The sequence below is a fragment of the Pristiophorus japonicus genome, chromosome 7, assembly GCF_044704955.1.
Source record: "Pristiophorus japonicus isolate sPriJap1 chromosome 7, sPriJap1.hap1, whole genome shotgun sequence".
In the NCBI taxonomy this organism is placed as follows: Eukaryota; Metazoa; Chordata; class Chondrichthyes; family Pristiophoridae; genus Pristiophorus; species Pristiophorus japonicus.
The window spans coordinates 50,564,502-50,590,522 of NC_091983.1; the positions used below are offsets into that span (position 1 = coordinate 50,564,502).

The 26,021-nt window shown below is 45.0% G+C and overlaps 1 protein-coding gene across 1 annotated transcript in view; it reads right to left on the bottom strand.

The window, feature by feature from the left end:
- Positions 1–26,021, bottom strand: part of myt1lb (myelin transcription factor 1-like, b) — a 432,704-nt gene that overhangs the window by 288,536 nt on the left and 118,147 nt on the right. The window contains exon 7 of the mRNA XM_070884356.1: positions 17,579–17,713. Coding sequence (XP_070740457.1) covers positions 17,579–17,713 — 135 coding nt within the window. The remainder of the gene's footprint in view (positions 1–17,578; positions 17,714–26,021) is intronic.

The following is a 26,021-nucleotide window of genomic DNA, read 5'->3' on the forward strand; positions in this document are numbered from 1 at the left end:
TTCCTGGGGGAAACTTTGATTTAAATAATTACTCAAAAAAAAATGGCGCGCGCCAAAAAAACGGCGCAAATGACTCGGGAAAATTGAGCCCTTAGTAAAGATACAACAATTGTTCCATATGATAGACTCACAGATGCCTTGACTGTTAACATCCATGGGATTAACCCAAGAAATACTGATAGAATGGAGCAAATGACTTAATTATTCCAAAAGGTTCTTTTCATGCCAGTTGATTAGTCACTTTTTTACCACTTGTTCAAAGATCAGCAAAAGCTCCATAAGAAGTGGACCATTCCTTTGATTTATAGAAGCCCTTGGCTTTCTGAACTTATAATGCCATCAATGTAATGAAAATGCCTCTCCATCTCTGAAGAATAAGATATGGGGGAGGGGACAAGGAAGGAAATAATTTATCGCCTGAGATAAATGGAACTGGAACATTATTTTGGGAGCAATTAAGGGCATAAGTTTATTCTATACATGTGTTATACGAAGCAGGGTTGATCTTCCATAAGATAGAATTTGCTGATCCTTCCTGTGGATGCCAGTGCCAGCTGTAAATCTGTTTGCATACAAGAATATGTGCTGTGACTTAAATATTACGTAGATGAGTTTGCTCAAAGAATTCACCAGCTATGGAAGATGACGAGTCAAAAATATGGTATGAGGAAACCCAATCAAAAAAGGTGATTAACTGAAAGTGGATGTAAGTCACGAGGATTACAGTCAAAGTTGGTAATATCCAGCTATTGTAAAATACACGAATACTGGACAAAAACATCCACAGCATCGCTGATCCCTTATAATAAAAATGGAAGAGCAAAGCAGTGCAAATATTGAAGTGCCGTCGTGAGTTCGTATCTGTGCCAGCTAGTTCTAGTTTTTGTACTGGGCTATGCTGTAGTACCCAACTGGCTATTTGCAAGTATTAATACAACACAATATGATCCTGAATCAGCTGAATGTGGCATTTCATAACACTGAACTATTGGCAGAAAGCTATGTCAAAACAGAACACAGAGTCTTGCGATTTAAGTGCAGAGAAAGTCTTTTTTATGTGGTTGGATTTTATGGGCATTAACTTTCAGAATAAGATTACCCTGTTGATAATCTAACTGAAAATGACAAAACTTCCTTTTTATATTCACATTGGTTATCACATAAATGATTGTCAAAAGGAGTTTCATGCCTATCATTGGCTTAGTTTTAAATCAGTGGTCTAACCTAATCATAGAAATTTACAGCACAGAAAGAGGTCATTTCGGTCCACGCCGGCTGATCAAGAGCTATCCAGCCTAATCCCACTTTCCAGCTCTAGGTCCGTAGCCCTGTACGTTATGGCACTTTAAGTGCACATCCAAGTACTTTTTAAATGTGGTGAAGGTTTCTGCTTCTACCACCCTTTCAGGCAGTGAGTTACAGACCTCAACCACCCTCTGGGTGAAGAAATTTCCCCTCTTTTCTCCTCTAAACCGCTCCCCAATTAATTTAAATCTGTGCCCCCTGGTTGTTGACCAATGGAAACTGGTTCCTCCTATCCACTCTATCCAAGCCCCTCATAATTTTATACACCTCATTTAGGTCTCCCCTCAGCCTCCTCTGTACCAAAGAAAACAGACACAACATCACCAATCTTTCCTTATGGTAAAAATTCTCCAGTGCAGGCAACATTCTTGTAAATCTCCTCTGTACCATTTCCTGTGCAATCACATCTTTCCTGTAATGTGGTGACCAGAACTGCACACAGTCATCATGATATAATCATCATAGGCAGTCCCTCAAAATCGAGGAAGACTTGCTTCCACTCTAAAAGTGAATTCTCAGGTACAGTCCAATACGGGAATTACAGTCTCTGTAACAGGTGGGACAGACAGTCGTTGAAGGAAAGAGTGAGTGGGGAGCCTAGTTTGCCGAATGCTCTTTCCGCTGCCTGTGCTTGGTTTCTGCATGCTCTCGCTGACGAGACTCGAGGTGCTCAGCACCCTCCCGGATGCTCTTCCTCCACTTAGGACGGTCTTGGGCCAGGGATTCCCAGGTGCCAGTGGGGATGTTACACTTTATCAAGGAGGCTTTGAGGGTGTCCTTGAAGCGTTTCCTCTGCCCAATTGGGGCTCGCTTGCCACGAAGGAGTTCCGAGTAGAGCACTTGCTTAAGGAGTTTCGTGTCCTCCAGCTGTGGCCTAACTACTGTTTTATACAGTGCAAGCATAACCTCCTTGCTCTTGTATTCCATGCCTCGACTAATAAAGGCAAGTATTCCATATGCATTTTTAACCACCTTGTCTACATGGCCTGTTACCTTCAGGGATCTGTGGACCTGCACTCCAAGGTCCCTTTGTTCCTCGACACTTTTCAGTGTTGTATCATTTAATGTGTACTTGCTTGTCTTGTTAAACCTCCCCAAATGCATTATCTCACACATCCAGATTGAATTCCATTTGCCACTGTTCTGCCCACCTGACCAGTACACTGATACAAAAACATAGAAAATAGGTGCAGGAGTAGGGCATTCGGCCCTTCGAGCCTGCACCACCATTCAATATGATCATGGCTGATCATTCAACTTCAGTACCCCATTCCTGCTTTCTCTCCATACCCTCTGATGCCTTTAGCCATAAGGGCCACATCTAACTCCCTTTTGAATATATCTGATGAACTGGCCTCAATAACTTTCTGTGGTAGAGAATTCCACAGGTTCACAAATCTCTGAGTGAAGAAGTTTCTCCTCATCTCGGTCCTAAATGGCTTACTCTTATCCTGAGACTGTGACCCCTGGTTCTGGACTTTCCCAACATCGGGAACATTCTTCCTGCATCTAACCTGTCCAATCCCGTCAGAATTTTTATGTTTCTATGAGATCCCCTCTTATTCTTCTAAATTCCAGTGAATTACTAGTTGATCCAGTCTTTCTTCATATGTCAGTCCTGCCATTCCGGGAATCAGTCTAGTGAACCTTCGCTGCACTCCCTCATTAGCAAGAATGTCAGTCCTCAGATTAGGAGAGCAAAACTGAACACAATATTCAAGGTGTGGCCTCACCAAGGCCTGTATTCCTGTATATTCCTGTATATATATTCCTGTACAGGATATATTCCTGTAGTCCGCAGCTTTCTTGTTCATTATCAACCACACAATCTATTTTAGTGTCATCTGCAAACTTCTTAACCATACCCTCAACATTTAAGTCCAAGTCATTGATCTCTACCACAAAAAGCAACGGACCCAGCACTGAGCCCTATGGAACCCACTGGATACAACTTTCCAGTCACAAAAACACCCATCAACAATTACCCTTTGCTTCCTGCCTCTGAGCCAATTTTGGATCCAACTTACCACTTTGCCCTGGATCCCATGGGCTTTTACTTTTATGACCGGTCTGCCGGAAGCTTTTCTAAAATCCATATGCACTACATCATACGCACTGCCCTCATCGACACGACCTTCCCTTAACAAATCCATGCACACAGTCCTTGATTAATCCATGTCTTTCCAAATGAAGATTTATCGTGTCCCTCGGGATGTTTTCCAATAATTTTCCCACCACTGAGGTTAGGCTGACTGGCCTGTAATTACTCGGTCTATCCCTTTTCCCTTTTTAAACAAAGTTACAACATTAGCAGTCCTCCAGCCCTCTGGCACTACACCTGTAGCCAGGGAGGACTGGAAAATGATGGCCAGAGCCTCTACTATTTCCTCTTTTGTCGTATCAACTTTTTGGGTCTGCACCATTTACGCAAAAGCAAATGTACTGCAGTACATACCTTACTCGATATCTGCTAATTACCAGCTACGACAGAGTCACTACAAGTCTCAAACTGCCCTTCTTACTAAAAGTCTCCCAGCACATAGTATTGAGCTTCAGAATTTGAGAAAATGGCTCACAATGGAAGTCACAGAGCTATTTCAAGGTTCCTTGATTTATCAAATGCATTGCTTTCAGATGATTTCCTACATCATGAGGTGACTTTTTAGGCTCGGGTGGATTCAGGAAAAAACTAGAACTGCATGTGACTATGTCATGCTTCAATGACATTCAGGGCAGGCACTAGAAATGGCCACTGAAAGCACAGAATGCTTATTGGCTCTTAGTGCAGTATCCAAAACTAGGATATAGGAAAAGATGAAGACGAAGGTGGCCACAGAGGAGATAAGTGAACATGCCCAGGAAGGGCAAACTGCTTATAACATAGAAACATAGAAAATAGGTGCAGGAGTAGGCCATTCGGCCCTTCGAGCCTGCACCGCCATTCAATGAGTTCATAGCTGAACATGCAACTTCAGTACCCCATTCCTGCTTTCTCGCCATACCCCTTGATCCCCCTAGTAGTAAGGACTACATCTGGCTCCTTTTTGAATATATTTAGTGAATTGGCCTCAGCAACTTTCTGTGGCAGAGAATTCCATAGGTTCACCACTCTCTGGGTGAAGAAGTTTCTCCTCATCTCAGTCCTAAATGGCTTACCTCTTATCCTTAGACTGTGACCCCTGGTTCTGGACTTCCCCAACATTGGGAACATTCTTCCTGCATCTAACCTGTCTAAACCCGTCATAATTTTCAATGTTTCTATGAGATCCCCTCTCATTCTTCTGAACTCCAGTGAATACAAGCCCAGTTGATCCAATCTTTCTTGATATGTCAGTCCCGCCATCCCGGGAATCAGTCTGATGAACCTTCGCTGCACTCCCTCAATAGCAAGAATGTTCTTGCTCAAGTTAGGAGGCCAAAACTGTACACAATACTCCAGGTGTGGCCTCACCAAGGCCCTGTACAACTGTAGTAACACCTCCCTGCCCCTGTACTCAAAACCCCTCGCAATGAAGGCCAACATGCCATTTGCTTTCTTAACTGCCTGCTGTACCTGCATGCCAACCTTCAATGACTGATGTACCATGACACTCAGGTCTCATTGCACCTCCCCTTTTCCTAATCTGTCACCATTCAGATAATAGTCTGTCTCTCTGTTTTTACCACCAAAGTGGATAACCTCACATTTATCCACATTATACTTCATCTGCCATGCATTTGCCCACTCACCTAACCTATCCAAGTCACTCTGCAGCCTCATAGCATCCTCCTCGCAGCTCACACTGCCACCCAACTTAGTGTCATCCGCAAATTTGGAGATACTACATTTAATCCCCTCGTCTAAATCCTTAATGTACAATGTAAACAGCTGGGGCCCCAGCACAGAACCTTGCGGCACCCCACTAGTCACTGCCTGCCATGCTTTGTACTGACATTAGGACAACGTTGGCATTCAGACCGTACTACTTTCACAGTTCACCTCATTGGTATCCTAAGGTGATCTTAGTGTATGTGGCTGACCAAATGAAGAGAAGTGATTAATAATGACCGAAGAGAAAACTTATTCCAATCACTATCAATCTGAGAGGTGTGATTTTTCAGTGGGCTCTCACTATGCTACAGGTTTCTTTGAATCTGTCTGTGCTGCTGCAATAGCAGCGTCATGAACATTTGACCTGTATGTTCTTATGCATAATTAAGTTTCTAGTTTATTGATGGATTGAATTGTCTCCACCACTATACATCACCTAATGTCAGCAAAGTGTTTATTTGGTTGACCGGCCAAGATTAAATTAATTATTGGCACTAGAATCTTCCATTAATGCTTAAACCAGATCATTATTTGGATCTATAGATGTTCATGGAACGTGGGCGTCGCTGGCAACACCAGCATTTATTTATTAGTACAGTATTTGTGAATAATAATTACAACAAAAATAGGAATCAATATAAATTAATCAGTAATAAATGTTGTTCAGCTGATAAGCAATAGGGTAAGATTTAATGGGGCCGAAATTCAGCCTCACAATAAGGCCTGTTACCACCGGAAATTGTCCCTGGTTGTTTTCCTGGCGGTCCCCACTTCCGCCCCGCTGTGCCGAACCCTCCTAATTGAGTCATCAAAGCGCTTACCGCCGATGTCCCATGCGCAAGCAACATTCACCTTAGAAAACCTTCCATCCACTGCTCGGTGCCCCCGACAGTTTTTTCTCTCAGTGCACTGTGTTTGTACTGTGGTGCGGCCGCTATTAAAATGGAGGGCTCACTGCCGCGGCCGCCATCTTATTTTTTTTTGTCAGCTGGCTGCTAGGTCGGCCCGATAATTATGCCCCTGGGTTTGGCCGGGCCGCCAACAGGCAGCCTGGCACCCCCTCTTGGGTGCCAGGCCACTGGCTCGGCCGAAATCCTCCCTGGTGGCCCAGTGGATCTAAGTAAAGACTTTGTAGAATTCGCAGCGGCTCTCTCCTTAAACTGAAGGGGAGAGACGTGTTGACGCGCCAGCGCGATGACATCACCAGCCCAGCGCTGATGACTGACAGTGGTGGAGAGTCCATCCCGCCTCCGATTCCGCACCCATTATGACGGTATCTCTGTTCCCACCCCCACTTCCGCCCCATTATGACTGACTTACGTCCTACTCTAAATGAAACGACAAAGAGCTGAATTGCGGTGGCCAAAACACACCAAAAATGGTAGATGCGACCCCTTTCCGGCTGGGGTGAATTTCGTCCCTGAAAAATGCTAACCACATTGGGTAAATACTGAAGTTACCAGGAAAAATTCTTCTTCAGGTGTATGGGAAGTGATTTAAGCTAAGCACAGTACATCATAATACAATTATTATCTCAATGATTTTATATTTTTTGTAAAAGAAGAAAAATACTGTCCAGTTAAATTCTATTTTAAGTTGCTGCGATACATACAGGGGAATATTTCCTCAGTGTGCTAGGTGCAGTAAAATCAGAAACTTTACAAAACCAGTTTTATGAAGTTGATACACCTCATGCTCAGAGAAAATCTTCCGCACAGAGAGCATCATTTCCTGAATATTAGTCAGTGCATTTTATATATATTATGATGTCACTAAAATATATTATTGCTTTGCATGAGATTTTTGAACTAAGAACTGATTAAACATGTGACGAATACTTTATTGTTGGAACCTCTTTTAAAAACAGAACAGTTACAAACAACTGCAACTAACTTAAACATCTTTGTTGACTTCTGTTGATTTTTGGAACACTTTGGCCCCGATATTAACTGGGAGGTGGGCGGGGGGGTGGTGGGGTGGGTGTGGAGAGATCGGATGTCAGGGTGGGAGAAGATCTCCGGGGGAGGACATAGGGATGGGTGGGACGACATTGCAGGCCATGGTGTACATCGGGAGGGCATCATTGTCGGGGATTGTGGGAAGGGGGGAAGGGGTCCAGCGCTGAGGAGGTTAACAGGTTTGCTTGGTGGGGGTTGGAGGGAAGCATTCCTGCTCCTCTTGTTCTCAGTCCTCCGTTTGCGAGGAAAGTCTTAGGCCCTGTAAAAGACTATACACCATCAAATCCGTATAGTGGACTAATCACATTAACACCAACATACCTGCTATAAGCGATGGGGGCTGCACAGTCAATCAGGGTATATTGGCTGTTAATTACCTTGGCATGTCTTCTTTTATACAGCTTTACTGAAAACATGCAATAGTGTGACAAAGTGCATCAACATCATGGTTGATATTGTAGTGGTGGCATCTGATCTGGTTTCTCAGATTCCTTTGAGTATAATAGCCACCACAAGCAAAGTAAGGTTCGTTTGCAGACGTGGGTGTGTTAGTACTAACAAGTGACCACAAAGCACCTCTTTTGTGGTCTCATATCTGCCTGGCAACTTCCATAGCTCCCTCTCTTCTTCCTAACATCTCAGATTGGGATACTCCCATTAGTACCAACAGTGGTACTGGAGCAAATTTTTTTCAGAACCAATGGTTACTGATAGCTCACTAATTGGAGTGGGCTGGAATTACGGCTGCTCTTCCGCAGAACCAAACCATAAGTATCATCAGCGGGCAGGAGGGGGGAAGCAATCGTGCTGGAGGGGAGGGGTGCATGGGTAGCCCTGCAGTAGATGTTGAGCTCCAGCTGGCCCCACAAAAATCATGGAAAAAAACCAGAAAATGTTAAAGCGGCCTTTGAGGGCTGCTCGTCACACCTGTCAACCTAGCGCATGCTACACCCATGGTACCTTAAAATTGCATGAGGGTCCAATGTATGTCATATGACCTTGATTAACATAGTAGAATTTGGCTTGTGCCTGTAACAAGTCAGCATCTGGACGTGCCATGCGGCGGCCCCTGGGTGGGAACGGGTCGGTAAAAATAATCAGCAATTTTATGTGGTACTACCAGCCATTCTTGCTGGATTGGGTGTAGGGAGTTGAAATTGACCCCTTGATGTTCTGATTTAGGATTTAGGATTTACCCAGCAATGATGCAACACCTCTTTATGCAGTGCTTTCCAAAACTTGAGGTGCACAAAATCCCCAAAAAGTTAAATCAGTATATTTAAGTGCAAACAGAACTGAGTTGGCTGGGCTTCGAGGGCCAGATTCCAGGGCTTGGAACCTAGGACTGATGGTTAGGTACCCCTGACCTAAAAAAACAGCAAGAGACGACACCAGTTTAACGTCTCAATTAAAAGACAACATTACTGGTGATGCAGCACACGCTCAGTACTGCACCGAAATGTCAGTCTAGATCATGTCTTCAAGTAATGGAGTAAGGCATCAACTCATAGTCTCCTAACTCAGAGAAGGAAGTGCTGCAACTGAAGTTCCTTCGTACAGTCAATACTAAGTAACACAATCAGTTGAGTTCCTCCAATGATTGCATCTGTACTCACATTTTTTTCTTTGAATTTAAAGAGGAACAAGTGTAAAAATAATTATATTTGTAATTAAACTAAATGGGGTCCTGAGGGCAAGCAACCCTCTTTAATACATCACACTGAACAAAATGCAAAGCATCTCACGAATGTAACGAGGCAATCAAACTGTAACAAGCATTCCATTTGTATTATATATTCATTATGTTGCTTTCTTCAGAAAATATTATACTTAGTGCGAAAACTTGTTTCTTTCATTAATAATAATGACAGCACTATGTTACTGTCAAACCTGCCCTAGCTTTACTGTCTTCTTGTGCACACCATGGGGGCAAAATTCCCCAGCGCCCTGATTGGGAGGCGGTAACCGACTCAGGGTGGGGTTTCCAGCGCCCATCGGAAGTCCCGCCCCGGCCGTGACATTGCAGTTACCACCCCCACAGCAAGAGGAGCGCACTCTCACGCGCTCCACTTACTGTTGGGGCGCGTTCGTCAGCGCTACGCGACAACGTTAAAGTGGAGGGTCGCTACTTACCCTGCCGGGCCTCTGATAGCCTCCACTGGGCCACCAGGGTGGCGTGGTACCGAGCCCGCAGCCCCGCACCCAAAACGAAGTGCCGGGACACACAGTGGCGGCACGGATCGTGCAACAGAGGAAGAAGTCAGCCAAACTGGCAAGATGGCAGCACGGGGCGCTCCCGACCTCCCCTGTAACTTCCGCCCCGCGAGTGGACGTCGGCCCTGTTCATGATCTGCGAGGCTGACGCTGACACCGCCCGAGGCAGTCTTGTGGGGCACTGGCCAATGTCCGCCGCAAGGCGGAAAGGTGTCGGCACATGGCACGAAGAGGTTGCCACGCACAATGATGACATCTTCGCGGTTGCGCAGTGGCCCTGGGCGCTACCAGCAGGGCGCGGTGCTATCGTGGTAGCGCATCTGCTAACTTCCGCGAAATTTCACAGAAGCTGGGAGTGCCCTCCCCCACCCGCCCCCGGCGAAAACAGTTTGGCATCACCAAACAGGGTAATTTGGACCTCCATGTTTTTAGCAGGAGTTGTGTTCTGGATGTGCTACAAAATACAGTTCCATGATGCATTTTATACTTATTTGGTTATACTTGAAAGTTTGGCCATGTTGGATAAATGCCTAAGCCGTGGGCTAAGATATATATAAAGTAGTATAAGGCTTCAATGCCAAGTACACTTGTGCATAATGAATGTTATAGCTATCACACTATATCTTAGGGACTAGGACAACTAACTAAGGATTTAATGAAAATGAGGCGATGTAATTCTGACTACCTTTATAATAGTGAGTTGAGATCCTTCGCTCACAGATTCCTTCTCACCTTTCTAGTTAATTTCCCTTATCCAATCATATCCACACACTGCCTGCCCAACACACTGTCTACTTTCATAACTAATTTCTTTAGCAAAAACAAGGTTCGTCAGTTCCTCAATTCACTTCCTAAAATCAATGCCCCTTACTTTATAGTTCTCAATTCTAATCACCTTTTTCCAGTTTAAAAAAAACACGTGGGTATCTTTTCATTATTTCAAATACTTTTGGGAAATGTCCTTATTTTAAAATTCTACCATTTACTTTTATTCTTACCAAATTCTACTTCAGTGCTCCACTTTTAGTGAGCTTTTTTCTTTTAACTGTACTGCAATTTTTTTTCTTGCTTTGGAGATGGTAAGACTCCTTTCCCTCCTTGCACCACACAATTCCACAGTGGATAGGTTGGACAGCCACTTTGCTCTCATGCCTTCCTACATTACAACAGTGACGACACCCCAAAAAATACTTCATTGACTGTAAAGTGCTTTAAGACATCCGGTTGTCATGAAAGACACTATATAAATGCAAGTCTTTCTTTCAATGCCGCTACTTTCTGTCTGATGTGGTTATAAAGGTGGTGCAATTTACTACTTTGTGGAGGTAAATTCAGTTTCAATGGGGGCGCAAAATAGGTGTTAACGTATTGGCTGCCTGTTATACATCCTGTCCGATTTTCCTTTCTATTGACTTAACCTTGAAATGGTTAAAGGTGACTTTTACTCCCTCTATTTCTCCACAGATAAGCTAGCCATCTGGAGTTGAAGGAGATAGACTAAACACACTATAATACAAAGGACTAACACCACTTTTGCAAGTGTGAGCACAATCCATAGATTGGACAACATGGGCACAACATTGGAAAATTCTCCCATTATAGTAGCTTCTAGCACAGGATCAACTTTCCAAACTTTTCTGAGAGCAGGACTTACAAAATAGAGAGAGAGTGCAGGCATCTGTAAGGTTAGAGATTTCATTCAGTCTGATTTCAGCCAGGTGGATAACTGCATTAGACATAGAAACATAGAAAATAGGTGCAGGAGTAGGCCATTCGGCCCTTCTAGCCTGCACCGCCATTCAATGTGTTCATGGCTGAACATGCAACTTCAGTACCCCATTCCTGCTTTCTCACCATACCCCTTGATTCCCCTAGTAGTAAGGACTTCATCTAACTCCTTTTTGAATATATTTAGTGAATTGGCCTCGACAACTTTCTGTGGTAGAGAATTCCACAGATTCACCACTCTCTGGGTGAAGAAATTCCTCCTCATCTCGGTCCTAAATGGCTTCCCCCTTATCCTTAGACTGTGTCCCCTGGTTTTGGACTTCCCCAACATTGGGAACATTCTTCCTGCATCTAACCTGTCTAACCCCGTCAGAATTTTAAACGTTTCTATGAGGTCCCCTCTCATTCTTCTGAACTCCAGTGAATACAAGCCCAGGTGATCCAGTCTTTCTTGATAGGTCAGTCCCGCCATCCCGGGAATCAGTCTGGTGAACCTTCGCTGCACTCCCTCAATAGCAAGAATGTCCTTCCTCAGGTTAGGAGACCAAAACTGTACACAATACTCCAGGTGTGGCCTCACCAAGGCCCTGTACAATTGTAGCAACACCTCCCTGCCCCTGTACTCAAATCCCCTCGCTATGAAGGCCAACATGCCATTTGCTTTCTTAACCGCCTGCTGTACCTGCATGCCAACCTTCAATGACTGATGTACCATGACACCCAGGTCTCTTTGCACCTCCCCTTTTCCTAATCTGTCACCATTCAGAGAATAGTCTGTCTCTCTGTTTTTACCACCAAAGTGGATAACCTCACATTTATCCACATTATACTTCATCTGCCATGCATTTGCCCACTCACCTAACCTATCCAAGTCGCTCTGCAGCCTAATAGCATCCTCCTTGCAGCTCACACTACCACCCAACTTAGTATCATCCACAAATTTGGAGATACTACATTTAATCCCCTCGTCTAAATCATTAATGCACAGAACCTTGCAGTACCCCACTAGTCACTGCCTGCCATTCTGAAAAGTCCCCATTTACTCCTACTCTTTGCTTTCTGTCTGACAACCAGTTCTCAATCCATGTCAGCACACTACCCCCAATCCCATGTGCTTTAACTTTGCACATTAATCTCTTGTGTGGGACCTTGTCGAAAGCCTTCTGAAAGTCCAAATATACCACATCAACTGGTTCTCCCTTGTCCACTCTACTGGAAACATCCTCAAAAAATTCCAGAAGATTTGTCATGCATGATTTCCCTTTCACAAATCCATGCTGACTTGGACCTATCATATTACCTCTTTCCAAATGCACTGCTATGACATCCTTAATAATTGATTCCATCATTTTACCCACTACCGATGTCAGGCTGACCGGTCTATAATTCCCTGTTTTCTCTCTCCCTCCTTTTTTAAAAAGTGGGGTTACATTGGCTACCCTCCACTCCATAGGAACTGATCCAGAGTCAATGGAATGTTGGAAAATGACTGTCAATGCATCCATTATTTCCAAGGCCACCTCCTTAAGTACTCTGGGATGCAGTCCATCAGGCCCTGGGGATTTATCGGCCTTCAATCCCATCAATTTCCCCAACACAATTTCCCGACTAATAAGGATTTCCCTCAGTTCCTCCTCCTTACTAGACCCTCCGACCCCTTTTATATCCGGAAGGTTGTTTGTGTCCTCCTCAGTGAATACCGAACCAAAGTACTTGTTCAATTGGTCCGCCATTTCTTTGTTCCCCGTTATGACTTCCCTTGATTCTGACTGCAGGGGACCTACATTTGTCTTTACTAACCTTTTTCTCTTTACATATCTATAGAAACTTTTGCAATCCGTCTTAATGTTCCCTGCAAGCTTCTTCTCGTACTCCATTTTCCCTGCCCTAATCAAACCCTTTGTCCTCCTCTGCTGAGTTCTAAATTTCTCCCAGTCCCCGGGTTCGCTGTTATTTCTGGCCAATTTGTATGCCACTTCCTTGGCTTTAATGCTATCCCTGATTTCCCTTGATAGCCACGGTTGAGCCACCTTCCCTTTTTTATTTTTACGACAGGAATGTACAATTGTTGTAGTTCATCCATGCGGTCTCTAAATGTCTGCCATTGCCCATCCACAGTCAACCCCTTCAGTATCATTCGCCAATCTATCCTAGCCAATTCACGCCTCATACCTTCAAAGTTACCCTTCTTTAAGTTCTGGACCATGGTCTCAGTGAGTAGCTCCAATACCCCACTGGAACATCATAGGCATGGTGTTGGATCTTAGGTCAGTTATGTTAGCTCGCCCAAGCAACAAATCCTTGTAATCCATTTTGAAGACTCTGCCCACCCTCCACGAAGAGAAGTTAAGATGGTCCTTGCCCCAGTGCACAAACATCAGACAATTCTGTTGATGCCTCCATCATCCCAACACCCCATAGAGATGTGACTCCTTCCTCTCGTGACGCTAGTTCCATGGTAGATTCACAAATGTCGAAAACAGGAAGAAATATGGCAGAGAGGTTTAGTGTTACTCCTGCTCTCTGTGTATCATATAACTCTATGGAGAATTTTATATATAGTTCAATTTCTTTAATTCTCTGTTCCAGAGAGTGATTTGATCATAATTCTATGTTGTTGTTCTATATGAATATATGCATACATATTATGTAGCTGCAGTTAATTGTCAATATGAGAATAGCAAAATAAAATTACCCAGAAAATAAGATGAACTGAAGCCGCTGGCAGAAGAGAGATTTTTTTGAATTGAAATGACATTTAATGAGGTCATCATGAACCTCTTGGGCTGGATTTTCCACTGCCAGCTGCCTCTGTTTTCACCCCACAAGGGCAGCGATGGTGGTAGTGAGCTCTTCTGGGTTGGAAGGCCAGCTTCCAGCGCCCCGCCGGGGTTTTCAGGGCCAGTTTTGGCGGGCATGGACATTATCACCCGGAAGAGGCGAGCTGGTGTGCAATGCCCCTGGTTGCGACACCGGATCGATTTCTGCCTCACACCCAACCCGCAGCGCAGCGCTGCGTAGGTCATCGTGCTGGGACCGCCTGTGAAAACGGGCGGTCTGAGCTGTTGCGGCTGCAGAGAGGGAAGTAATGTTGACCTCAGGTAAGTGTGATTGTTTTTTATTTAATTTTTTTTTGCGATTTATGTAGTGGTGGCGTGAGGTACGTTTTGGGAATGTTTTGGTGTTATTTTTTCTCCCCAGGCCTCTCTTAGAGTGCTCCAAGGCCGGCTGTTTAGCTCAGGATTTTTACCTGCTAAGCCAGCTTAGCATCCTAAGAGAGGTATGCAACGCCTCCCTTAGCGTTCTGTCCCACACTCAAGGCCCTGCTGCCCAATTTTGCTGACTGAGGCACAAACCATTTCCCGGCAGTGGCAGGACCACCCCACCGCCATTAATGCCCCGAATTCTGAAAGCCGAAAATCCAGTTCAAGGCTTGGCTCTTCCTATTACACCCCAATAGGCAAGCATACTTTCAAGCAGGTATAACTCCTTAGGAGTGGGAAACCTGGCTTATTATTGCCTTAACTCAGGGGCACTCGGCCAACAGCTCCAATTGGTGCAATTTTTTCCAGCCATAGGCCCAATAGTCACTGAGGAAATTTCTAGATCTGGAGCCAGCATTTGACGTAACTATTATTTTAGCTCTAATTAACCTCAAGCTCTTCTTCCAATAAATGTCAAATCATTCATTCTTGGCTTGTACAGCCTGCTGTGTGAAAATAGGTTTCTTTTTGTTCTCCTCCTAAATTATCATATCTCCCATTCTTTCCGATCGCTCTCCCAGGTGAGTGTAGACTATGCCTATGGGAAGAAAAAATGTTGTCCATATAGCACCAAACACTGTAGCAATAACAAAGTGAGTTATGTCTCATGTATTGTAAATTTGTACAAATATAAGGAAATCACAGCCAAGCTAAAGTTAGTGTGAACCATTCCCAAGAAATGGCTGTTTTAGTTCAGAAATATTATTACTATTGAAGGAAATGTCCTCGGAGCTGCTCCCATTCCACCACCATAACTTCACCAGAAGTATAGTGGAATCCCTGTTTACCTTCGAAGATAAGATGCACTTTTGGCGAAGTTAGGGTGGCAGAGCAGGAGCAGCTCCGAGGAAATTTTCAGCCTATGTTAAACGCACCTTAGAATTAAAGAGCAGTGTTGCACAGCGAAAACTTCTCTTACTTGTAGTGGCACTTGGTGATAAAATCACTGATCCTGTAATTGCAGGATCTTGTATTTTTAATTTCTCATCTTCTGTTTTCCATTTGCTCCTCTGTTTTTTTGTGTCTTTATTCTTTCTCATTTTATTATGCTCTATTAACATTTAGTTTTAATCTTTGTTATTCAATTTACAACTTTTAATGGAAGTATGGTTGCACTGCCATATTGGTGCCCTGGTATGCTGCATCATGGAGTGGTAGAATATCTGTTTGTGCTTGCGATTATCTACAAATTATGATCAGGAAGAGATGTTGGGCTGGATTTTTGGTCTTCTGCTACCCCTATTAATGCCCTGGAGTGGGGCAATGGTGGCGGTAAGCACTTCCAGGCGGGCGACCAGCTTCCAGTGCCCTGCCGGGACATTCGGTGCCAGTTTGGAGAGTGTGCAGAACATTACCGCCCGGAAGTGACGAGCCGGTGTGCAACGCCTCTGGTTGTGACACCAACTCAATTTTTGGCTGCCTCCTGACCCGTGGCACTCTGTAGAGCGCCGTGCTGGGAACGCCTGTGGAAGCAGGTGTTCCCAGCTGTAGCGGCCGCAATCAGGTAAGTAATGTCGACCTCAGGTAAGTGCGATTGCTTTTTGTTACGATTTATGTTGTGGTGGCATGAGTTATGTATTGGGAATTTTTAAAGTTTTTTTCCGCCTAGCCCTCTCCTAGTGCGCTCTGAGGCAGGCTGCTTAGTTCGGGATTTTCACTTGCTCAGCCGGCCTAGCACCCTAAAAGAGGTGCGCACCGTCTCCCTTAGCACTCCGCTCAAAACCCAGGGCCCAGCAGATGAATTCTGCTGAGGCACAAACTGTTCCCGGGCGCAAACTTTACCGCCCCGCCAGCATTACCGCCCCGAAATGAGCAGAATCGAAAATCCAGCCTGTTGAGTGGCAGGATAACTGCTCACACCTGTGATTCTCCACACATTGACATCACATTGACAGGACATTTGGGATAGATGTGAACTTCCGGGTGGTCAACCAATGAAGCACCCCGGCTGTCCGCCCATTCCTACCGGCAGCAGGCCCGTGTCATTTCGAGGACTGGGTCTGATTTTCATGCGAGTTGCATGCCCTGAACCAGCACCCTAAAGCAGCTCACCAGCTCCAGGGCACCACAATATTGGGCGACTCGGGCACTGCCTCAGCTCTCAGTTGGTCCTGGAAAAGGGGGGGGATGGGGGGCAGTGGACGGTGAACACGAATTTTGTGGGGGGGAGGGGGGGGTGGGGTGTGGGAAAAGGTGGGCAAGTCCAGGCCAGCAACAAAGCGTAGAGAAATGCTCCACCTGGCTTTTCAAAAATACAACATAGAAACTTTTCTGGTCTCTCTTTGGATTGACCACTTCTGCCCTTGTGTCCCTGAAAATTACAATCGGGGTCCCAACCACATCATAGGTCCACGATTTTCAAAGGCAAGAGATCTGCCGCCTAAAACATGTGGGGCAACTGGCTGCCCAAGAGAAAAGACCAAACTGTTTCTCTACAAGGAGTGATGAAATATTGGAATAGGCTCAGCTCAGTTTGGAGTGGCCACAAGCAAGACTCCTTGGGTAGAACTTTCAACTTCGGCAGGGGCATAAAACGGGCAGTAACGGATCGGCTGCCTGTTATACAAGCCACCTGGTTCTGTCTTTACTGACTTCAATGAAAAAGAAAATCGAGCATGGTGTATAAGGGGTGGGTGATTCACTCCCGACCGCTTTTTGCCCCCACCAATGTTGAAAATTCCGCATCTATAAGCAGCTCACCCAATAGCTTTATTAACAGAGGATGCCACATGACATGGCGAGGTCACATAGCGAAAGAGAGCAAAATGTATATATTTTAACTACCATTCTGTTTTCTGTCACATAAATAAATGCTTTTCAAAGCTTTTAGCATTGCTGCAAGCTTGACATTCATCTGATTTTTTTTTTACAGTTGCACTGTATTTATAAATTTAATGGTCACAAGAGACATAATACATTGGGCATGAAACTGCTCTTCAGCAGTGGCACGAAACGTGGTCATAGCGAATCAGCAGCTCGTTTTACACCCATGCCTGATTTTAATTTCCATTTAAGTCATTCAGGAGTGGAGTAAAATGGGCTGCCGATTCACTGGCGAAAACCAGTATCACCCCCACCATGTTCAAAGTTCCAGCTATAGATAATTTCCTGTATTTTATTTTCTGCGATTTATCAAGGAATAAAATAAAACTACATGGTTCATTTTGGTGATTGGTAGAGAGGCTGGTACGGCACCAAATCTGATAGAAAATGAGATTCCCTCAGGAGCTACTTCAGGTTACATATGATAGTAATTGTAAATATGTTTACCTTGCACTTGGAACTTCTTTTTCACTTACTTTCTGGGGGAACCCTGTCTTTGTGTGGACAGCCTGACAAGCTGCGATGATGGGGGTAAAGGCCTGTGACGTGTCCTGTTCCATCACATCCTGGTGTGGGGCACTTGCTTTCTTTCTTTTCAGGCCTCGACGAGTCTGTGAAAATGAGAGAACTTTTTTTATAATCAGAAAACAGCAAAAGAGATTGGCAGAATAAAGTAAATTTAGACAGATAATGGGGCCAATATTTGTTCACTGTGGTAATTGGCGAGGGTGGGGGTGGGGGGGTGCGGAGGGGGCAGGCCAACGCGGCTGGCTTCATCACAGCAGTGAGAAGCCCTAACCATATGGCCAATTTTCACTTTTGGCATGGCAGTAAACTGCCAGTTGCCAATTGGCTGCCCGTTATATGCCCGATAATCAGACGGAGCACATGACAGGTCGCCAACCTGCAACTGCCAATTTATCACCACACTGAAAGTGAAAGTGGCCGGGCCTTATTCGCTTGCAGCCGGTGAGCTATGAGTCTCGAATGGACACTCCAAACTAGCTTATCAGTCAAGGAGCATGGGAAATCGGAACCGGCGAAGGAGGCGATTCCTTAAGGGGGGGTGCACACAGGAACTAGCAATCTTGTTCCTCCTCGCCTCAAAAAAATGTAAGACAAATACTTCTGGCTGTTTTTGGAGCGGCCTGTAGCAGTCTCTTTAAGAATCATATGTTTAACCGCTCCACGTTAGGGACCAATGGTGATTTTAAAATCGGCCCCAATATCTTAGGAAATCGTTTTTGTTTTAGGTGTGAAAGTGGAAAAGGCATCAGACCTACACATTCTGTGTAAAGATATTAAGGAATGTTTTGAAAGAGGATAACCACATCAAATTCCATTGATAAGTACTTAGATGAATAGACTGAATAAAAATACAGCTGGAGCAAAAATTATATTTTATGATAATCAGAATTTTACCCAAAATAGCCTTTTTCTGTGCCACAATTCCAACAATTAAGAATCTGGTATCATGTAATCTGTATAAAGTAAACTTTGAGGCAAACAAGTTGCTGAGAGAAGCATAAACGAAAGCTAATGGGAGACTTTCAACTGCTGGCTGCCCATTTCTCACTTGAAAAACGGGTAACCGACATTGGAAAGTCTGGTGGGGACCTGGTGCACTCAGTTGGCAGCTCGAATCAACTTTTAGACAGGCCTTTAAATGGGCATCCAGGATTCCACCCAAAACAGGCAAGGAGCTGTTTAGATATGCAAATTGGAGTCTTAAGCCTGTTGTAGAACCCCAATTGCAACCTTCAAGTAGAAATGAACGAAACATGTACAGTGCATGCCAGTCTCATTTCTTCTTATCTGGAGTACTGCATTCAGCTTCAGGCACCGAACCTCAGCAAAGATATATTGACCTTTGAAGGGGGTACAGAATGATACTTGGGCTTAAAGGGTTACATTATGAGAACAGAGTGTATAAACATAGCTTGTATTCCATGAGTTTGGACAGCTAGGCTAGATGTGTTTAAAATGATAAAGGGATCCGATAATAGAGTCAAAGAAACAACTACAGTGGATTTATACAGCGCCTTTAATACATCCCACGGTACTTCATAAGAGCGTTATCAAACAAAATTTGAAACCGAGCCACATAAGAAGATGTTAGGAGAGGTTTTAAGGAGCATCTTAAAAGGAGGAGAGGTAGAGAGATGGAGAGGCTTACAGAGAGAATTCCAGAGCCTCAGGCCCAGGCAGCTAAGGGCATGGCCGCCAAAAGTGGAACGATTAAAATCGAGGATCACACAAGGCCAGAAATGGAGGAATGCAGAGATCGTGGCGGGTTGTAGAGCTGGAGGAGGTTACAGATATAAGGAGGGGAGAGGCCATGGAGCTATTTAAAAACAAATATGAGAATTGCTGGACCAGGAGCCAATGTAGGTTAGCGAGCACATGGGGTGATGGGGGATCGGGACATGGTGTGCATTAGGACACAGGCAGCAGAGTTTTGGATGAGTTCAAGTTTATGGAGGATGGAAGATGGAAGACCAGCCAGGAGGGCATTGGAATAGTCAAGTCCAGAGGTAACAAAGCCATGGATGAGGGTTTCAGCCGCAGATGAGCTGACGCAGGGGCTGAGGTGGGCGATGTTGTGGGGGTGGAAGTAAGCGATCTTGGTGAAACTAGTTCCTCTGCTGAGGGAATCCAGAACAAGAGGGCATGATCTTAAAATTAGAGCTAGGCCATTTAGGAATGAAATCAGGAAACACTTTTTCACACAACTCTCTTTCCCAAAGACTGGGGTTGCTGGATCAACTGAAATTTTCAAGACTGAGATCGATAGATTGTTGTACGGTAAGGGTATCAAGGGATATGGAGCAAAGACAGTAAATGGATTTAAGATACAGATCAGCCATGATCTAATTGAATGTTGTAACAGGCTCGAGGGGTGGAATGTCCTACTCCTGTTCCTATGTTCCAGGCGTTGAGACCCAAAAAGCAAGATTTTTGTTGTTTTTTTAAAAAGATTTTTGTGGGACTTGGAGGAGCAGGAGTCTGTTGCTGGTTGGTTCTCCACCACCGCTCACCCATCACCACGCCCCCCCCCTCCTCACCTACCACCACAACCTACACTGCCTGCTGGAGTAGCCAGACAGTTTTGCCAGCGAGGTGCAGTGGGACACCCATTTGGAGCCCATAGCTCGCTGATAACATGTTAATTAGGTTCGAACCGGAAAGTTGAGCAGGCACATTGCTGATATCGTGCTTGTTCTCTGCCCACCCCAAAATGTCTTCCCAATAACTATACGGAAACAGAAAACTTAGAATGCTTTATCACATCTATCAGGATATCACAAATATTTCACATACAATGAATTATTTTTGAATTGCAATCAGTTTACTTGAAATGGATAGGTTATGGAAGACCCGGGGTCATTTTTACAAGTTACGCAAGGACAGAACTAGGTCGGATGTTTCCTAATTGGGTGGTTCTTCTCTTCTGGACAGGAAAGTGGAGTTGAGGTTGAAGATCAGGAATTATCTTCTTGAATGGCGGAGTAGGCTCGATGGGCAAAGTGACCTACTATTGCTCCTATTTTTTATGTTCTTAGTTTCCTGTAGAATAGTGGGCCTGTAGAATAGGCTCGGGTAGTAAATGCTGATTCACTGTAGACCTTTGAGAAGAGTTCGACCTGTCTCTGTCTGGGGAAACGATCAACTTGTCTAAGAGGTAGGTATGCTATAATGTAACTCAGGGCCGCTGTGGTCTCCTGGACTAGTTTCGATCAGCTAAAGGGGTTGGAGAGGAAATTGATGAATTTTTCCCTTAATTGGCTAGGTTTTTAATCAGGTTTTATGCCTCTTCTACGGCATTACACAGCTCCGGGTAGGTAGGGAGTGTTTGCATCGTGATGCGTAAAACACCATGGCCTAGAAATTCGGGTCATTTGCGCCTCCCGTTAGTACCCCGGGTGCGGCGCTGCTAACGACTCCCGCATAATTGGGTGGGAGTTTAGCAGCGGCGGTAACCCGTAGCGCAACGTCATCACCATGTGCAATGCCCCGTTAGTGCCCCTGACTCTAAATTAGGTTGCCCCCCACCCCCCAAAGCTGCGGCGGGCGACGACAGCGACAGCTTCAGGGGAGGCGAACCGGCTGCTCGCGGGGCACAACTTAAAGGGGAGGTGTGATGCATTTAGAAAACAAATTATGCGACTTTTTCCTGCGCCCTGTTGGCACTTTGAATGTGGGGTCCGTGAGGCACCCTGGTGGTATGCAGCTTGGGCCCTTCCCTATAATTCAGGGAAGAGCCCATCCTACACAGCACGCTACACGGCCCAGTGTGTAATGCTGCGCCCCGCTCCCGACGCGTCTGCCCCGCTAGCGTCCCAAGTAAGCACTCCACTTCCTTTCGGGGGCAGTAACCCCAATTTCTCGTGAAAGGCAAATCTCGCGTCTCGCAAGTGGCTACCGAATTTCCCCCCCCCCACCCCCCCCGCCGCACACGGATGGTGCGACCCATTTTGGACAAGTTGAATAAATCAATTGTTCCTTTTCCTGTGTGACATTTTTTTATGCTCGCATGTTCATTATTGTCATGCAAGATGACTCAGCAAACATTTTGCATACAGCATAGTCCTGCTAACAGTAATGAGATGAATGACCAGTTCATTTATTTTTGGTCTTACTGGTTGAGGTAATAATGTTGTCTTACAGAGTACTCCAAGTATTGTAATCACCTTCAATCCCCTTGTTAAATAACATTGATCCAGTTTCCTTTCAAAGCTGCCAATTAACCCTGAATCCACTAGCTTGTTAGGAACCATGCTCCATACGTCCACTATCTTGGGGAACAGGGGTTTGGGGCGGGCAGAGGTTTTCCAAGGCTTGTGAATTTTGTACACGTACTTGCGTCCTCTGATCCTACATTCATTGTCCACGTTAAGTAGCTGGCTTACTTAAACTGTGTATTATTTTAAAGACCGATGTTATGACTCTCCTTCGTCCTCTCCATGTAAAATAAATTTAGAGGTCGATTTTAACCATCCCCACCCGACAGAATCCAGGTGGGAGGGCAGTGAACATTTTTCTGGCGGTCCCCACTTCTGCCCTGCCGACCGGTCCTAAGTGTGTGTTCAAAGCGTGCACCACCGATCTCCCGCACCTCCAGCCAAATTCAGCTGTAAAAATCCTCAATACACCGCGAGGTGCCGCCGACAGCTTTTTCTGTCAGTGCATCTTGTCTTCTGTGTGTGGGACTTGGCTGTACGGTGACCATCAAAGGCAAGGGCCCACTGCCGCGGCCATCATTTTATTTTTTTGTTACCGTCCAACTTTCAGGGTGGCCGGACAATTGTGCCCCCGGGGGCGGCCAACAGGCAGCCTGGCACCCGCTCTTGATGATGTCATCGCTGCTCCGCTGCTGACTGACAGTGGCGCTGACTCTGTCCCGCCTCCACTTCCATCCCTCTACAGTACTTACTGCGCCACTTCCTCCCCCATTATGACCGACTTCCGGTCCGCTAAAAAAACCCGACAAAGTGCTAAATTTCGCGAAAGAGGCCAGCTCATCCGAAGCGGCGGAAAAATAACTTCAAAAGCGGATGGTGCGACCCATTTTGGATGGGGGTGAATTTAGGCCCCCGTGTCTCCTGTTGTTAAGACATTTCTCATACCATCAAGTTGTCAACTATTCCACTGACCTTAGCATTGCATGCGAAGTTTACAAAGGACACTTTGTTAAGGACCTTTTGAACATTCAAGATAATGACATGTACTTCATTAACTACATTAGTTACTACTTCAAAGAATTACAATAGGTTTGCAAGACACAAACTATTACTTCTAAAGCCATGTTGACTGCTCCTTGCTCTTTAAATTTGCATAGCTTCCAAACATGGATGTTCGATTAACTGGCCTGAATTACCAGAGTACTCCTTTTAAATATTGAAATTACAGTTGTTACTTATAAAATCATAGAAATTTACAACAGGGAAGGAAGCCATTTCGGCCTATCGTGTCCGCGCCGGCCGACCAAGAGCTAACCAGCCTAATTCTACTTTCCAGCTCTTGGTCCGTAGCCCTGTAGGTTACGGCACTTTAAGTGCACATCCAAGTACTTTTTAAATGTGGTGAGGGTTTCTGCCTCTCCCTCACTACCCTCTGGGTGAAGAAATTTCCCCTCATATCTCCTCTAAACCTCCCCACAATTACTTTAAATCTATGTCCCCTGGTTGCTAACCCCTCTGCCAAGGGAAACAGGTTCTTCCTATCCACTCTATCCAGCCCCCTCATAATTTTATACACATCAATCAGGTCTCTCCTCAGTCTCCTCTGTTCCAAAGAAAACAGACCCAGCATCTCCAATCTTTATTCATAGCCAAAATTCTCCAGTGCAGGCAACATTCTTGTAAATCTCCTCTGCATCCTTTCCAGATCAATCACATCTTTCCTGTAATGTGGTGACCAGAACCGCACACAGTACTCCAACTGCGGCTTTATGCAGTTAATGAATAACATAGAAACATAGAAAATAGGTGCAGGAGTAGGCCATTCGGCCCTTCGAGCCTGCACCACCATTCAATAAGATCATGGCTGATCATTCCTTCAGTACTCCTTTCCTGCTTTCTCTCCATACCCCTTGACCCCTTTAGCCGTAAGGGCCATATCTAACTCCCTCTTGAATATATCCAATGAACTGGCATCAACAACTCTCTGCGGCAGGGAATTCCACAGGTTAACAACTCTCTGAGTGAAGAAGTTTCTCCTCATCTTGGTCCTAAATGGCCCACCCCTTATCCTAAGACTGTGTCCCCTGGTTCTGGGCTTCCCCAACATCTGGAACATTCTTCCCGCATCTAACCTGTCCAGTCCCATCAGAATCTTATATGTTTCTATGAGTTCCCCTCTCATCCTTCTAAACTCCAGTGTATAAAGGCTCAGTTGATCCAGTCTCTCCTCATATGTCAGTCCAGCCATCTCTGGAATCAATCTGGTGAACCTTCACTGCACTCCCTCAGTAGCAAGAACGTCCTTCCTCAGATTAGGAGACCAAAACTGAACACAATATTCCAGGTGGGGCCTCACCAAGGCCCTCTACAACTGCAGTAAGACTTCCCTGATGCTATACTCAAATCCCCCTTGCTATGAAGGCCAACATACCATTTGCCTTCTTCACCGCCTGTTGTACTTGCATGCCAACTTTCAATGACTGATGAACCATGACACCCAGGTCTCGCTGCACCTCCCCTTTTCCTAATCTGCCGCCATTCAGATAATATTCTGCCTTCGTGTTTTTGCCCCCAAAGTGGATAACCTCACATTTATCCACATTATACTGCATCTGCCATGCATTTGCCCACTCACCTACCTTGTCCAAGTCACCCTGCAGCCTCTTAGCATCCTCCTCACAGCTCACACCGCCACCCAGTTTAGTGTCATCTGCAAACTTGGAGATATTACACTCAATTCCATCATCTAAATCATTAATATATATTGTAAAGAGCTGGGGTCCCAGCATTGAGCCCTGCGGCACTCCACTAGTCACCGCCTGCCATTCTGAAAAGGACCCGTTTATCCCGACTCTCTGCTTCCTGTCTGCCAACTAGTTCTCTATCCATATCAGTACATTACCCCCAATACCATGTGCTTTGATTTTGCACACCAATCTCTTGTGTGGGACCTTGTCAAAAGCCTTTTGAAAGTCCAAATACACCACATTCACTGGTTCTCCCTTGTCCACTCTACTAGTTACATCCTCAAAAAATTCCAGAAGATTTGTCAAGCATGATTTCCCTTTCATAAATCCATGCTGACTTGGACCAATACTATCACTGCTTTCCAAATGCGCTGCTATTTCATCCTTAATGATTGATTCCAACATTTTCCCCATTACTGATGTCAGGCTAACCAGTCTATAATTACCCGTTTTCTCTCACCCTCCTTTTTCAAAAAGTGGTGTTACATTAGCAACCCTCCAGTTCATAGGAACTGCTCCAGAGTCGAAAGACTGTTGGAAAATTATCACCAATGCATCCACTATTTCTAGGGCCACTTCCTTAAGTACTCTGGGATATAGACTCTCAGGCCCCGGGGATTTATCGGCCTCCAATCCCAACAATTTCCCTAACATAATTTTCCACCTAATAAGGATATCCTTCAGTTCCTCCTTCTCACAAGACCCTTGGTCCCCTAGTACATCCGGAAGGTTATTTGTGTCTTCCTTTGTGAAGACAGAACCGAAGTACTTGCTCAATTGGTCTGCCATTTCTTTGTTCCCCATTATAAATTCACCCGAATCCGACTGCAAGGGATCTACGTTTGTCTTCACGAATCTTTTTCTCTTCACATATCTATAGAAGCTTTTGCAGTCAATTTTTATGTTTCCGGCAAACTTCCTCTCGTACTCTATTTTCCCCCTCTTATTAAACCCTTTGTCCTCCTCTGCTGAATTCTAAATTTCTCCCAGTCCTCAGGTTTGCTGCTTTTTCTGGCTAATTTGTATGCCTCTTCCTTGGATTTAAAACTATCCTTAATTTCCCTTGTTAGCCACGGTTGAGCCACCTTACCCGTTTTATTTTTAATACAGACAGGGGTGTACATTTGTTGAAGTTCATCCATGTGATCTTTAAAGGTTTGCCATTGCCTAACCACCGTCAACCCTTTAAGTATCATTTGCCAGTCTAATCTAGCCAATTCGCGCCTCATACCATCAAAGTTACCTTTCCTTAAGCTCAGGACCCTGGTTTCTGAATTAACTTTGTCACTCTCCATCTTAATAAAGAATTCTACCACATTATGTTCACTCTTCCCCAAGGGGCCTTGCACAACAAGATTGCTAATTAGTCCCTTCTCATTACACATCACCCAGTCTAGGATGGCCAGTTCTCTGGTTGGTTCCTCGAGATATTGGTCGAGAAAACCATCCCTAATACACTCCAGGAAATCCTCCTCCACCGCATTGCTACC